The 17,352-nt window shown below is 42.7% G+C and overlaps 1 protein-coding gene across 1 annotated transcript in view; it reads right to left on the bottom strand.

Moving 5' to 3' along the window:
- The window catches only part of ADGRB1 (adhesion G protein-coupled receptor B1), a gene marked incomplete at both ends in the record, with an annotated part of 212,136 nt that overhangs the window by 14,615 nt on the left and 180,169 nt on the right, over positions 1-17,352 (bottom strand). Inside the window, 5 exons of the mRNA XM_082499435.1 lie at positions 649-684; positions 1,715-2,394; positions 6,280-6,334; positions 9,030-9,125; positions 10,500-10,671. Coding sequence (XP_082355561.1) covers positions 649-684; positions 1,715-2,394; positions 6,280-6,334; positions 9,030-9,125; positions 10,500-10,671 — 1,039 coding nt within the window. The remainder of the gene's footprint in view (positions 1-648; positions 685-1,714; positions 2,395-6,279; positions 6,335-9,029; positions 9,126-10,499; positions 10,672-17,352) is intronic.

The raw sequence follows: 17,352 nt of genomic DNA, 5'->3' as shown, positions 1-17,352 counted from the left end.
TGCTCTAGCTGTCAGTAGCTTGATGGACCCTCTGTGGAGGACTGGCTCTTTCAAAGCTTTCCACTCTGTGCCTCAGGTGTGAGGACAGACATTTCCCTGTGAACAGTATAGACTTTTTCCACCCCAGCTGATTCTGTGAGGTTTGTTAAATAGATGTGAAAGACCAGGGTTGACGATGGGTTGTGACAGTTGGGGACCTATCAGCTTCCTTTCTGTGAAGCAACAGATTTTGCGCACAAAAGGCAAGGCATTTTAGGCCACCAACCAAATGTACGTGTGCTTCCCAAACAGGAACGTGGTGCAGTCATGTACTGCTCCATCAGCTCTCTGTCGGCATTTTGCTCACAGAGGAGAAGTTACAGGCCTTGGGCAAGCCCACGTAGTATCTTGCTTTACAGATGTTTACACAGAAGCTACTGCTCCGTAAATTAAGCATGTACCAATATAAGTCACCCATTTGTTTAGCTGCACAGGGTAAGCCTTACTAGGGATCCAGCACAACTCTTCCAACCCACCATTTTTAAACCCTTGGAGAAGCTCTTTGGCAAAGGCAGCACTCCTGCAAAGGTGCCAGAAAGAAAAGCAAGCAGCATTTCTTTTTCTCATCTTAACCCCTAAAAAAACACGTTCAGAAAGGGATGTACTCACCTCAAAATCTAGCTCTGCGTACCGGGATTTCCGCCTCTGGGAAATCAAAAGAAAAAGAGACGGGTGACAGTTAATAAGGGGTTCGTGCTGGTGAGTGGGCACAAACTCAGCTTCACAGTAGATAAAACAGGGAGAGTCCTTCTCCGTTTCCTTCTTTACGTGTTTTTCTGGCTCTTCATGATAGCAAGTGCCAGCCACTTAAAGGGATCTCTGCCAAAACCCACTGAGCCTTGAGGAGGGCTGCGCAAGGGCTGAGAGTGGGATTTTGGCCAGTTGAAGCTCTGTCTTAGTTATGAGTTTGCAGGTCGTTCACAGAATGGGAACCAGAGAGGGAGCAGTAGATCAGCCAATGGATCTTCTGGAGCTTTTGAGCACCAGTCAGCCGAGACTAAAGTTTGGACAGTAATGGCTGAGACCTGCTCTCTGACAACAGGCGAAAAAAGGGCCAGATGTCCTAGGGTAGACCTCAGCATAAGATCTAAGGTCTAGGGAGAACTGCTAATATATGTGATGAGTTATCACCGGTCAGAAGGAGACGGCTGCACTTAACACAAAACCTCTGACATCTCTCTGATGCTAAGAGCATTGTAGGGTATGCCTTGGGGACATTTTGCACCTGTGATCACTAGGGTTTTCTCATCTGTATCGTGGCTGAAGTCATCAAAACGGGAAACAGAGGCAGAGGATAGAAGGAGAAAAGGTAATGCAAGCCATGTGCTTTGCATTAAAATGAACAGTCTTTGAAAAACTAACATTTTCATTGGACTTTGCATTAAAATGAACAGCCTTTGAAAAACTAACATTTTCATTGGACTTTGCATTGCCTGTAGGGCCAAAGGCAGTTCACCCGGCAATGGAATACGGCTGTGGAAGTCGTGAGAGATTTTAAACATTACATTACAAAATGGTATCACATGCCAGTGATCCCTCATGATAATATAACACTGGCATTGCATGATGGGCTACATTTGGCCTAATGGGCTTCTCTTGAAAGACCTGATGTGGTCAGCGTTGAGGGCAGGGCAATATTCCGGGCTGAGAACAAGACAGTAATTCACGTGCTCACCTCTAAGGAGCTCATGGAGAGGGTGGAGACGGTCTCACTCTTGGACACCACACCTGAGTTCCCTGAGTCACCTGTGTCACACAGGCTGTTGGGAATCTGTGACTCATTGGAGATATTTTGTGGAGCCAGCTGCTGCTGCTGTTGTATCATGGGGGAACCTTGTACCTCACTGCATGTCACGGTTACAGGCTCCCGTGGAGGACTCTTGACAACAAAGCCCGGATCAGTAGCCATACTGAGGTGGATGAGCCGTGTCTGGGGCATCTGGTCAATATTGATGCTGTATTTGCTCTCGTCTTTGGGTGGTTTGGCCCGTAAGGTAGACGTGTTGGTAGGCAGAATGACGTAGCTGGTGTCCAGCGTTTGCTCTTGTGCCCGGGAGAGTTCTGAGTCCAACTTCTTGAAGATGTCCCCATCACATATGTAGATGGACTTAGGTGGCTGGTTTTTGTCCTTCTTCAGAGTGAGAGAGTGATTGCTGAACTCATTCAGGTTGATGGCCCCCAGGTAGTGTGGTGAGCCCTGAAGATGCATCTTGGAGACATTGGCTGGAAGACTGTTAAAGTTTGATGATCCCTTCTGGTGATTCAGTTTTAATTTCTCTTCATCAGGCAGTGATGGACGCTTCAGTGTTCCTGTGATGGTTGAGGTCCTGCAGGTGGTGATGTCTTTATTCAGCACTAGGGAGACAAATAAGTATCCTTAGCACCTCTCCTAGGTTTCTGTTGACACATCAATACACCTACCACAGTCACACCATGCCAGCATGTTCCCTTGGACCTCTCAGAAAGAGGCTATGGTAGCACAATAGTGTTTTATACTGTTGTTTGGGTGTTTGGTTTTATTTTTTTGTTTTTGTTTTTGTATTTGTTTTTTTTTAAATCCAGGATGCTGGAGACAAAGCTAAAGCTAGGGAGGAAAAAAACCTTCTCATTTTGAGAGAGTTCTCTGTGATGCGAATTTTCTAACACAGTCATGGCCAAAACTCCCAACTAATCCAACACATATTGTCATATTGATAACAGTATCTTGAAAAGCAAATATATGTATATATATGTAGTACATGTATTATATGTATATATATGAAATACATATATTATTAGCCTATGGAGGAGTAGAATTCTTTAAAATAAAAGTTTTTTTCATGTCAAAAATTATTTTGATTCAGAAAATAGCTGAAATGCAGCATTATCTATGATTTCAAATGTAAATTCTTCTTTTTTTTTTTTTTTTTTAAAAAAAAGGCTTGCTGAACTGCTCCAGGTTGCTCTTTACCCTTGAGCAGTTTCAGTGTCAATAATTTGGTATTTTAAAATACACCACATTTATAAATAAATTCCTGACTGCTCTCCAAAAAGCTTATGTCCTAGTAATCATGGCAAGTCTTTGTTAGAGCTAATTATTTAGTGTTTTTCAATTTTCCTTGAGGAAAGAAAGGAATGCCATGAATATTCCTTAATAGGAGAGGAAAACCTTAAACTGAGGACAAGGTGAACATGCAATTTAGGAGGTATATAAATGACACACAGACACTCATTCCCACACAACATTGTCCACAACAAGACATCTGCTCCTTTTCTAGGCATAAGAATCTACTGCTCAGTTGATTTCAGGCTGCAACAAACACCTTCGGAAGATAATGCCATCAGTCTTGATATTTCCAGGGGATGGAAATAACAGACTGTGGGGCAGGAGCAAGGTGGCGCTGGACCAAAGGCTACTTACCCACTATTTCAGCACAGGAAACGAGAAATAAATGCATGTTCCCTTTTCACCCATCTCAGAAGCTCGGGGAAAGGTCCTTTTATCTACTTTTTTCTCAATGGACCAGAGCCAAGGATCTTTGGGGTATCCTGATACTATTCAGCTGCTTCACCTGGGACAGAGGCAGGACATGACATAGACATCCCGTGGGACTGCGGACACACTAATTTTTCTACCATCTCATCGTGGGAGTGATGGGTGCTGGAAGAGCAAAGCTCCCGTCAAAGGCTACAGAGGAGGCAAGGCAGGATGCCAACGATACCAGGTAGAATAAAAGAACTTTTAAAAAGCTGTTAAAGCTAAACACACCAGGTGTAACTATGGCAGCGGCGGTCACCTTGACATTGCTAGAGGACACGCTAGGATAAATCAGAGCATTATAGCATATTCATAGCATACACTGTGGGAAGATGTTACTGAAGTCAAACCCTTCATTTGGGAGTGTCAGTGAGGTTTATTGATTCAGGCTCTTCTCCACACTCACATCAGCTGCAGAAAGTAGGTTTGGAGAGGTTTACACTTGGCAATCTCCAAGCATGGAGCGGAGTGAGCTTTCAACACTGCGCCATGGACCCAGTCCTACCAGTGACTCGTAAGTGAGGAGGTTATGAGCGGTATCAGGCATATCTCCAGTCTGTCACAGCCCGAGAGCTGGTGCCTCCAGGAGCAACAATGGCCGGAAGCCAGTGGGAAGATTTCTCTTTTTTTTTATTATTCAATAAGCAGAATGTATAGGATGATGTACCATATAGAAAGATATGCAAAATGGGGACTATTACTAACTACTTAGCTTGGCGCAGACTAACAGCACTTTATCAGAGGACAAATATCTCTTCAGGCTGACATCAGCAAACAAAGCGTATAGCTGTATGCTGGCAAAGGAAGGGAATCCTAGGCTGTTAGCAAGCTGCTGATCCAGGGTCTTCTGCCCTGAAGTCATGTGAAAGCAATCAGCTCCTTCCTTTCCTCTCAGAAGCTTGATTTGGGAGGAAGAAACTCGGTAGCAGATCAGAAAGGCTCCTTTTTTGCAGGAGTTCAGGATCTGCCTTGGCTTCCAGCACAAGGTGGGCTGCTGGCTGCGTAGCTGGTTGTGCCTGTCAACACCCAGCCTGGATGCACGTTTTGCTGAGCATGTGTTCAAGTCAGACCTGGGCTCACGTGCATGTTTTCCGCACGTGATTTTTTAGAACTGAGGTCTTCGGTGTCAAAAAGGAAGGAGGAAGACAAATGAGAAGAGAGAGACAGCTAGAAATTAGATTAGAGAGTGTGAGATAGAGAAACAGAAAGAAAAAAATGGACAGACCCTGAAAAGAGATAAATGGACAGAAAGAGACCATGAAATAAGATATCACAGGGATAAGTGAGATAAATATACTGTGACTGTGATAAGCATAGGGAGAGGGACTGAGGCAGAGAGAAGGACAAGAAAAGATAAATAAGATATAGATAGATATTAGATAGATAAATGGTAGTGACAGTGATAGACAATACACAGAAACACAGTGGCAGAGATAAATGTTGACAGAGGTATAAATACATAAATAACAGGTACAGCAAGACAGACAGCTGAGGACAGAGATAAATAAGTGATTGCAAGACAGAGAGAAAAAGATAAATTGTAGATAAATACATTAGAAGCAGATAAATAAATGATAGATTAGATAAAGAAAAAGACAAATGAAAGGGACAGGTAGATAGATGTGTATAGAAAGAGAGAGAGAAGGAAAGAGAAAGGAAGAACAAAAGAAAGACAGAGAGAAAGAGACAAAGAGAAAGAAAGAGAGGAGGAAAGAAGGAAAGAAGGAAAGAGAAGAAGGAAAGAAGGAAAGAAAAGAAGGAAAGAAGGAACAAAAAAGAAAGAAGGAAAGAAAGAAAGAAAGAAAAAGAAAGAGAGAAGAAAGAAAGGAAGAAAGAAAGGAAGGAAGGAAGGAAGAAGCTTTCCCATGGTGGTAGCTGAAAACACAGTACGTACTGTCCTTGGCTAGGGGAGATCCTGGTTTGGAAGATGTGAATTCTATGCAAGTGCCAAGCAAGCTGGTATTTGTCTTGCTTGGGAGAGGGGAGAAGCCTGGGAGGGTAAATGAAAGCCTAAATATCTACAAAGGGTAAGAAAAAATCCCAGCCAAGTGGTCAGGCATGCCAGGACCAGAAGAGGACAAAACCTGCAGAGACGAACAGGTAGCAAAGGAGAATCCAGACAGCAAAGACAACCCCAGGGGAATGAGAGAAGAGGGAGTTACTAGGGAAAGGGACTGTCAGCTCATGCAGATCTTCAGGGTCACAATGAATGTGTGATTGAAAACACAGCAGAAAGGTGCAGGTGAAGGAGGAGAGACCTGACCCATCTCCATACGTAAAGGTAGCTTAAGACCTGTGGTGAGAAGGCCTTCCAAACTCCAGACCTTCTCAAAGACACCTCTCGAGCACAGAGCTGTCTGAGGTTGGTGGGACCCCCTCGGGCAGCGGTTACTAAAGCAAAGAAGGATCACAGTAGGAAGAGATGGATCCAATCTCTTCTTCCTTGATGCTCTTCTCTGCCTCTGTGCTACATGGGCCATAGGTAAGAAATAATACCTCGGAGGCAAGGTTTGATCTTAGCTAAAAGGCCAAAAGAATTGGGGGGAAATAGGATAAGCGAAGCAGAGGGAAGAATTAGGGGAGTTGTTTTCCTTTGGCCGGGGTTGAGAGTAGGGGCAGCCCACGCAAGTACATGCAAGCCACTAAGACACACAAATAAAACAGAAAGGAAAAAAAAAATGGCCTAGTTCAATCCCCAAACCAGGTCACTTGTTGATTCTCACCTGTGATGTGCTCACCTGATCTACAAGCCATATCCACGTCCTTCTCAAAATCGGTCTGAAAGACAGAGAACACAGAGGACATGGTCAAAAGGAGGTGGGGAGGCGGGGGAAAGAAAGCTATTTAGAAAATGCGAAAACCACTTTAATTAGTGAGTCAGACATAATCACTGCCAGAAGAGCGGAGGAGAGGCATTTTCCTTGTGCTTTTAAAACAGAGCAAACAGACCACTTTTTTCCAGCTGTGGCTTTTGAACCTCACACAGTGGTAAAGCTGTAATATTGCTTTTCATCTGGCTTCATCTGCTCATCCATACACTAATTCCACTAATTAAAATATCTCTCTGGAACACGTTTATGTGTGTCCCCCCAAAATAGGGGGCAGGTTCCTGGCTCATCTGCCTTGGATATATCTCCCCACACTTAGTCTAAGTGGATCCACCTCCACTCATTAAAAAGATCTGGGGATGCCGCTGGGAGCGCTCCATACCTACTGGGCTTTCTTGTGATCTATCACCAAATCACACCAAGTGGAAACAAGTCTCTGCTTCTGAAACTCTTAGCGTATAAAATCAATGGTCCCTGCGGGCACAAAGGCTGAGAAACTTTTTCAAGCAGTCTGTACAGCCAAATGAAACTCCTTTCTTCTGCCAGTATGAGTTAATCCCTTTTCTAAAGCTTTTAGCAGATAACATTTCAAAGAACTGGATACACTGAGTCACAGTGGGCCATGAGTTTTCATGGAGTAATGGAAAAACGACAGACTAGCAAAAAGGTAGACGAGTTCACTGATTATTTCTAGTATCGTTTCAGCAGGAACACACTTAATATAATTGTATAAATGTGATTAAATGTATTCCAGTTTAATACTAAGAAGGGTGTGAAAAAAAATCCTGATCTCCCCGGGATAAACACTTTAATATTAGCAGGTTGAAATCCAAGAGTTTTTGAGGAGCTGGCTGAGGAACTATCTCAACCTTCTTGATGATAATTTCTTAGTAAATTATTTGGGATATCAAATAAATCTGAAAAGAATAGAAGAGAAATAAGACTGAGCTAACGTTTAAATGGGCAAGTAGGATGACACAGAAAAATATAATCTCATTTTCATGATTGGAGTTCCAGAAAAATGTAACTGAACAGCCTGTACTAGTTCTACTGATAAATAAATAAAAGATAGGTTTATATTTAATACCACTCCACAAGATTTTGTGGAAAACAGTTCTACTCAGCTAAGCTTCTTTTCACTTGCTGGGCAGATTTGGAGATTACTGGGAAAGGTAACGGCAGAAATGCCATCCTGCAAAGCTTTTGATTTCTTTGGTTATAGCACAACTCAGTCACTACAAAATAAAATTGTACCCCTCTAAAAATATCAGTGAGGAGTCATCATTCACGTCTGGATTCCGGAGCTTTTTGTGCTTCAATGTGAAGCTCTCTACTTCCCAACACATCCATCAACAGTGCAGAAGTAAATGTAATCTCATTGCTGAAAAACTTGTAGCTGACACAAAATTTTGCAAGGTGGTTGATAATGAATGAAAACAGGGAGTTATACAGAGAGACAAAAATCTGAAACTTCAGAATATAGCGCCTGGGATGGTGACAATAGAATAACAAATACAGCAGCCACATTTTTAAAGGATGGGGAGAGTCTGAAGGGCATGTGGAAAAAAGGTTGTATAAATAATTTGAAGGGAAATGTCTTACAGAGTGAGAATAAAAAAGCTCAGTGTGTTAACTTATTGAAAGGAAGATTGAAACTGGATATGATTATGTTGTCTATTATTGAAGGAGCAAAAGTACTAGGCACACAAGGGGCTTTCTAATTACACATAAATAGGCATAGCAATAACCTAAGTCTGAAAATGAGAAGATTACGCATTTAAATGAGAAATGAGGCACCTTTTTTTAACAAACACCTATGAGATGGAGTAGAACTGTATATGCCTTGACGCCTTGATTTAAAGCTTGTGCTGTTTGAAATGAGATCTTGTACCCAAGCACAAGCTACTTAGCTTAGCAGAGGAGTGACTGGAAAAAAAGGTGAACACCATTGGGTTACGATATAGGTCTAATATTAACTAGATATTTTTGGACTTTGTTCAAATCTTGTGATTGTCCTGATGTTCTTACCCCAACCTCAGAAATCAAATGGCTCTTATATCACCTACATCGTAACACTGAAGCAGATGCAAGACGATTCCCCTTAGCTTATTCTTCTACGACCTTATCCAGACTGTTTCTAAAGGACTTACACAACAGCACCAAGGTTTGCAGTGCTTAAGCTGTATTCCCAGTGAAGCAAGGTAAACAAGTGCGCTTTTGGAAGAAACAAAGCCCTTTGAGACAGCGTCTTTCTAACAATGACCCAACACAATCTGATCGAAACACTATTAAACTACTGCCTCCTAGCTCTAGCTAGGACAAGGCAGCGCAATGGTGATGTAAAGGTCTGGAAGGTGACGGTGATGTAAAGGTACATTTTGGCTTTGTATTTTCTGGGAAAGAAAGGGTGCCACCAAGATGTCGGTAAAACCTGGTGCGTAAGTTTGAGCCTCTTAATATTACAATGAAAAGAAACTGCATTTGTGTGATAGAGGCTATGCTAAGTGTTTGTTCAAGCGCAAGTTTAAAGGAAAAAAGAATGATGAGTGCAAAATCTATGATGGACAGAGCCCTTTGTTTATCAGTTATGGGTTAAATATGCCCACAGGTCCCCTAATAATAGACTAGGTGGTAATTTTCCTTACCATTAGCTGAGCGTGTCCATTCTGAAATGACCCCCCTGAGTCTCCATTGCCCTCTTCCTGACGATCTACTACTCGGCACTTCACAGCATCCTGGACCTGCAGGAACAAATGGATTTCCAAAAGTTGGAGTTAGACAGAAATAAAAAAAAAAAAAAAACCAAACCACAAAACATATTAAATACTGCTGAGGACCAAAAAAAAAGAAAAAAGGAAAAAAGTCCCCGGTAGCTAAAAAGATCATGGATCCTACTTTAGTAGCATTCAGGTATTCATTTAAAATGGTTTATGCACTGGAACAGGTTGCCCAGAGAAGTTGTAGATTCCCTGTCCCCGGAGGTGTTCAAGGCCAGGCTGGATGGGGCTTTGAGCAACCTGGGCTGGTGGGAGGTGTCCCTGCCCATGGCAGGGGGGTTGGAACTCGATGATCTTTAAGGTCCCCTCCAACCCAAACCATTCTATGATTCTGTGATTTTATGATATGTTACATATTTCACATACTAACAGAGCAACTCAAAGGTTTTACATGTATCCTGGGTCACCATGTTGATCACTTCTAGTTGCTTAATTTATACAGTCAAGAATAAAAATGTCTTCTGTTTTGCAGCTTGCAATATGTTTATGATGGATGCTATTGCATAAATCGTTATATTGGGGTCTAAAATGTCTGATTATGATCCTATATTGGCTGTAATATATATCTGAGCCAAAACTCACTGAAATCAATGGAAAAAATTGCCAGTGACTGCAATAGGAGTTAAATGCAGGCCCATATTCATAATACAATTAGTTGAACGAGTCTGAGCCAAGTCGGTGGTGTAATTCCATTGATTTCATTGGCCTGACATAAGAAATTAATCTGTTTTACTTAATTTAAAGGAGCTGTAAGAAGATAAAATGAGTATTGAGAAAAAACTCCTTCCTGTCTCTGTTATTAATAGTCTATCCACTCAGTAGGATGAAACGAATAAAAGAAACATAAAAGATTCATCCTTTTCTTCCCTGATATAATTTACCATTTTAAATCTCCACAGGGAGGCTGGGGAGAATTTACTCAATTTCCTTGGTTGATTATTGCTAGCTTTACTTTCTAGCTCAAACATCCAGGTGCTAATGCCAACATACAATTATGCTGTAAACCACGGCGCAAGTTTCCCCTCTTGAAATCGAACAAATTGTTTTTCTAAATATGCCATTTTTGGAGGCGGGGTGTAATCATTCTGGAAATATTAATTTTGGTGTTAAACAAGCAAAACCTGACACGTCCCCCAAATTTCACTCTGCGGTACGCCCAGCGTGAGAACCCTCCTTCCCTCTGACTGATACTGTCCTGGTCATTTTTGAGGTCACTGTCTACATGAAGGTGACAGCTTTTTAGGATTAGAGAAGCTACCAGGTTGGCTGGACATTTTTCAGATGTTTTCTATGGGAAGTATGTTGGTTACACAAAGGAGAACGACTCATTTGTCTCACCTCCCGCCTTAGGATGCAATGGACCATCACGATGACAAAGCCTTCCAATGAGTCAAAGACGGCGAAAAGGATCTGGAAGAGTGCTGACCGCCTATCTGTGATTGCCAGAACTGCAGACATCCAGGTGAGAGCCAGGAGAGGTAGGACCACACAGGAGCTCCAAAGGGATGCCCTGTTAAGGGAGAGGAAAAGAGAATTCAGCTCCACTTCAGCCTCGGCCGCTTCCACGTGCTAATTCAGCCTCCTGATCCCATGGGGCTTCAGAAGACTTCTTCAGCAAATGTATACTTGTGCTAGACGTCTTCTGAGCCCCTGTCCCAGGGAAGCAGGAAGATGCTTTGCACACTCACACTACCGAAACAGGTGACACACGTTTCTACGGGAGGGACTACTTTTCAATGGTGCAGTCATGCATAAAACTTGAGGTGGGGAGGAAGGATGCAGATACCTCACTCCCCCTTTCACACCCTTCCCACTCTATGTCACTACACCACAACGATGGCATTTCCCAAGGAGGGGAGACAAAATACAATCACTGTAGGTTGCCAAAGGGAAGGGGAACAGTTGCAGCAGAGACTGGTTTGTCACGATGGCTGTTGGTACTCGGGTTACAGACACTTGGACTTCCACAGCACATGGAAGACACCAACACTGGGGACATGTGTCACGGTTTCAAGTGACTAAAACGGACAAGCATAGAGCTGATGTGGAAACTGTTATTTTGCTGTTGCTCCTTTAGTCTACAGCTGATGGTCCCTACAACACTACATCAATGAACATTAGGGAAACTGATACCTGACCCAATTTTTCTGTAAACTGAAAATTTTCTGCTTTCTTGTGGGATCTCCCCACCTGAATGCTTTGGAAAAAAAAAATGCAGTTGTTTCTATATTTAGCAGTTATTGTAAATAAGTTTATTCTTGGCTGGATATTCTGGGTTAAAATAACTTAAGATTCAAGCCACTTCTCAATTCACAAGACAGAAAACTGGACAAAACAGTTTTCTGTAATGCAAGTACTGCCCCATGAACCTCGACTTTATTTGTGAATGATGGCTCTAGAAATGGGAAAGCAGCTCTGTTCCCATGGACTATTTAGTCATTCAGCTCTCTGACCAAAAAGGGTCCTCAGCAATTTTAACAGCTTACAAGGAAGATTTTAAGCTGTCAGTCATCCTATATCTTTGGCAGCACTGGTACACCAAGAGCACCAGGAGAATTTCTCTGTGGGCTTTCATCTAACAAATAAGAGCAGACCTATGCACAGGCTGAATAACAAGTTCAGCTTCAAGAATTTTCTGCGTAGAAAACCTCAACCTATATACTAAGAAACAAATACAGGCAACACAATAAATTACAGGACAGATATCATGACACACATTTTACAGTACTTACATGGGACTTGCTTACCATTTTCTGATATATGACCAAGTTTTTAATAATGTTTACTTGCTGGTTATCCAGGTACTGCTCTCACAGACCTCAGTGAGAGCTTTACCTGAACAAAGCTGGAGCTTGGACACAGGTATGGACATCAGGATGTAACGCCCTGGCTTCAGTTAAGAGTTTTTCAAGGATTTTTACATCAGTTCTGCTGTAATGACCACATACTGAAGTGACAGGTTATTTTTATAGTCATAACAATACTCTGATTGCAAATATTTCTACAACCTGTCCAGACTCAGATGTGTTCCTTAGTGTTATGTAAAGCAATGTAATTTACCTAAGGGAGCAGGTAAATGGAATATACTTTTTTTTCCAATTAAAACAAGCATTATGAGACTTCCATGTAAGGTAAGGGCCATGACATAATCTGATACCTTGTAATTTTATACAGGATGACAAACGGAATGTTCTTTAATGTCCGACGTGAACTATAATTTCAAAGTTTTATTAAAAAAAAAAAAAAAAGGCAGCAGCCAGACAGCCCTCAACCAAACAACTCCTAAACACAAGGGTTTATTCCACTTCTCCCTCAGCCCTCTGAAATCTGCCTCATTATACTGAAATCTCTCTTTGCTATCATTTGCAGTGGTGCATTAATAAAATTGGCCGAGCAGTAAGTGCAGCGAAAAAATCAGAAGGGCAGAAAAGCCAAATGGAAAGATAAGGCTTGCTCCGTAACAAGCCACTCTAGATGTGTCTTCCACGCAAGTATAAGCAAACACAGCATGCCTGATGCATGGCTTGGTAGATGGTCATTCCAGTGGCGACTTGCAATTGTGATTGCTGGAAACAAGGAAAGTCAATAGAGGCTGCTAGAAAAGGTCTGTACCAGACAACTCTGCTTACTGGAATTATCTGGTCTCCCATCATACTCTAAATACACACATATGTGTGCGTTACTACCACCAACGTGCAAACAAGAAACCTGGCAACGGCATCTGGAGATCTGACCTGTAAGTACGGGTCTGAACCAGCTGTCTAAATCTGGATGGGTTTTCCATTCTTGAAAAGAACCGCAACATCAGACTGACAATGACTTGGAACTGGATCCAAGAGTTAGATGTGGATTTGGGGCTGTAAGGGATGCTGCTGAGGAGATAAATTACGTTTCTCTTTAGCAAATGGTTAGATTTCAATCCACTGGCTTCAAAACCCCCTTAAAAAAAATAAAAATATGCAGGCACCGTGCTTGAGTGTATTTACTATCCAGAGCACACATGCAATGATGCATAACTACAGTGGGCTCCCTTCAGAGCTCCTGCTGTCTTCACGCTGGACTCGGTGACTCCTTCCCAGCCCTTTAGCTCTGTGTGTCTCCATGTGGGCAAACTATTCAACTTTCTCCTGAGTCGAGACATCCTGATGGACTTCACTATTGCTCCCTGCATAAGAAACTTTAAATTACCACTTATACCTCTGCTCTTCCAACCATGTCATGGAATCGCAGAGTCACGGAATTTTCAGAGTTGGAAGGGACCTCTAGAGATCATCTAGCCCAACTCCCCTGCCAAAGCAGGATTGCCCAGAGCACATCACTCAGGATTGCACATTACTCAGGACTGCATCCAGGTGGGTCTTGAAAACCTCCAGAGAAGGGCACTCCACAACCTCCCTGGGCAGCCTGTGCCAGTGCTCTGTCACCTGAACTGTAAAGACGTTTTTCCGTGTATTTGAACTGAACTTCCTGTGTTCTAACTTGTGCCCATTGCCCCTCGTCCTGTCACTGGGAACCATTGAAAAGAGCCTGGCTCCATCCTCCTTCAACCCACCCTTTAGATACTTGTACGCCATAATAAGGTCTCCCCTCAGCCTTCTCTTCTCCAGGCTAAAGAGTCCCAGCTCTCTCAGCCTTTCCTCATAAGGCAGATGCTCCAAGCCCTTAATCATCTTAGTTGCCCTTCGCTGGACTCGCTCCAGCAGTTCCCTGTCCCTTTTGAACTGGGGAGCCCAAAACTGGGCACAGTATTCCAGTTATGGCCTCACCAGTGCAGAGTAGAGGGGGAGAATGACCTCCCTTGACCTAGTGGCCACACTCTTCCCTATGCAGCCCAGGATTCCATTGGCCTTTTTGGTGACAAGGGTACAATGAGGTAAATATCATTTACCCTTCCAAATCAGATGATGAAAACAGTATTACGCCACATATTCAGCTGGAGTAAATCAGGATTTTCCCAACTGAGTTGTGCTGACTTACACCAACTAAGAGTATGGCCTTCCTGCTCATTTTTGTGATTCACCTTGCAGGTACCTTCTCAACAATATTCATCCTTTAGAAATGGTACGGAAATGTTGCTTGACACTTAATGCATAATCTTTATTCTCGGGCAGCAGATGGCAACAGGTCATAGGAATGTAACTGACTGTAATTTCACTTTCAGAGCTCTGCTTAGCTTTTGAAATATTAAATAAAAAAAAAAAAGTTCCATTAATAAAGAAAAAAAAACATATCAAGACTGAAATTTCAGAAGAAAACTAAGGTGAAGATGAGTGGGTTTCCTGTGACATTGCCCTTAATTCTACTTGCTGTGAGCTGAATTCACTGCAGAACTCACACTTTTGGCACCTTTCCATCTGTGCCTTTTTTAGGAAGTACTGTGCATCCTTAAAAGGTTGCAGAATAATTTATAAGACCTAAGAAACTTCATGTTATGGTGCCACGTGATGTGAAATGCAATGATGATTTGTTATATAATGACACTGTGATTACCTAATGACTCTTCATTATGGATTATCTATGATCAATGAATCTGGGATTTTTATTGCTTGAGACAAAGGAATTAGCTGGCAGATCCTCTTGTTTGTCCCATACAGCAGCACTCATGATGAGTGACAGCAATATCAAGGGAAGACCGTTACACTGCGTTGTGGAAGCATGATGCTGGTTCACTGCGTGATGACCATGACATGACAATGTCACTCAGCAGTACAGTTGTAGTGTCACGTTGTTCCTCCCCACCCCACCACGTTACTGCTGCATTGCAGAGGAAGGGCGTTACTTTGGGACATGGCAATGCCACAGCACAACCAAGTGTAAGTACAATGACGTGTGACAACATGGCCACAGGATAACATTGTCCACGACTTTATCCAGTATAGCAAAGACTTAGCCTTATGAAAGTACATAGCAGACCCAGCTCTGGCAACAAGCAAATGATGGCTTTTGGTCAAAAATATCAAAAACTAGCTGTGATTTTGTTCTTTAGCTAGCTGGCAGCCTTGAGGGTCCTCAGCTTTGCAAAAGAAGCAGGACAAACTGATGGCACTTAGAGGATAGCAATGGAAAGAGCAAAGCCAAATGGCTTTGGAAACAAAGATCTACATGAAGAAAGATTAAGAGGTCTGCACCCTGACAAAAGGCAAGTGCAGGGAGACGCAGAATACATGCCAACAAAGATGTAAAGGGTCATTATAAAGAGGTAAGTGATCAATTCTTCCCATTACTCAACACTGACAGGGCAGCCAGTACCATAAGCCAAAGAAGCAGCAGAAGGAAAAATAAGTTGATAATGCAGAAAGCAGCTCCTGGAGATGAACTGTGGAAAGGGAGATGGTAGGTGGACTCAACATGCGAGACAATGGACGGCTCCTTACATGCTGCACAGAGTGGCACGTGCTGCTCCACTATTCTGATGAGCGGGCTATTCCTGCATCACAGCAGTTCTGCTACAGGAAAACCACAGTACAAGGATTTACTTTATTCATTCTCTCATGTTTCATCCCTCCCCTAACTTATATTCCTCCTAAAAGCAAGAGTGCTGCCCCAATTTTAGGGACAGTTCCAGAGAAACTCCCTTTAACTCAATGCCCATATAACCAAGATAGGAAATCTGTAATTAGAAACGAAGGGGCACTGTGCGGGCTCTTCCCAGGCACAGGCAACACAGACACACAAGACATTATTTCTATTTTCTCCAAAAGACGAATCTTCTCTCAGTTGCTGCAGTCTCAACCATACAACTAGAGGAAATCAAGCGCCTCTAAAGGAGACAGGCAGGTAATGAAGTAGCTATGGGCAGACTGCTTGATTACTCACCCCTAATAAGGGAAGTTGTTCTTTGATAGTCCAAGCAAGGACCTGCAGGGCCCAAGTGTTATCCCCAGGTAAGAATACAATTTCAAATTCCTTGAACTTTGAGAACAACACTCTCCTGAGGAACAGTCTTCTTCATAAAACCAGCCATGCATGGAAATATGGATTCATATTACTCCAGGAACTACAATATGGGCAGAAAATTTGACATCTAAGACTTCCTGAAATGACTTTGAGCCAAGAAAAAGAACAAATCATTGAGGTGGGAGATTTGACACCTAAACTTCTGATGATGTAAGAGGGATGATGCAGGAGAAGGGTCATGGGGACTCCCTGACATTGACTCTTGGGTGGGTTGCCTGCAAGAAGAATACAGTGTGCCAGGGCCTTAGTCTTGAGCCAGTCTCTTCCCTATGGTCGGAACTCGAAAGTCCATATTTGTAATGCACTGCCTGGCAGGAGTTCCGTCTGTCCATCCATCCATCCATCCATCCATCCATCCATCCATCCATCCATCAGCAGTCCCTGATATCTAAAGTGGATGTCCTCGTTCACAGTAAGTACAAAGAAATGGCATGCCCCTGAGATACTTTTTCCCTGTCTCAGATAAAAAATGTTCACAGGTAGCAAAGACAAATTAATTATAAGGCAGTATTTCACAGGCTAAGGCTACCCTACAGGCAGCAATAAGAGGAAGGAAATGTGGGAACAGACATCTTCCAATGGCAAAATATGCCCAGCATCTTCTCCAGAACAACCTAAAGGGAAGGGTTTTTTCAACCCATGCCTGTCAAGTCTGGCTAACCCTTAACAGGACATAGACATCCAAAGCTTTCCTTTTTATCATTTCCCAAGTCAAGAAATTGCAATTTCCAGTGCATATTTTTTTCATTTTTGTCATGATTGCTACCTGCTCTCCCATCAACGGTTTACCATGTTTTCCCTCAGTTATACATCCCCTTCTCTCACTCCTGCTCTCTTAGACACAGGTATTACCACAGAGTTCCTCAAAACTTCTATGATTTCCAAAAGCCAAGAAAAACGGACAGAAGAATCATTCCTTTCATGCCATGCTATCCCAGAAATGAGACTCTGAAATCTATGGGAGGTAAGCTGGAGAGGGCATGAGCAACCCCAGCAGGAACAAGGCAGGAACATCCTTGATGTGCTCTCTACCAAACAACTCTGGCTAATTCCAGGTCAGAGAGGAGCCAGAAATCCTCACGGCATCTCATTTACATTACAGGACTGCAAAGCTGAATGGCAAAGCTGGTCCAAGGTCTGGGAAGAAGGCCAGCAGAATGGTGGCAGTGGCATGAAGCATAATCAGGGCTTTGCCTTATTGACAACCTCATTTACAATAGATTTGGAGGAAGAA

Source organism: Vanellus vanellus (assembly GCF_965231255.1).
Source record: "Vanellus vanellus genome assembly, chromosome: 2".
NCBI classification, from domain to species: domain Eukaryota; kingdom Metazoa; phylum Chordata; class Aves; order Charadriiformes; family Charadriidae; genus Vanellus; species Vanellus vanellus.
The sequence above is the reverse complement of the archived record's forward strand: the minus strand, read 5'-3'. Positions and strand labels throughout refer to the sequence as shown.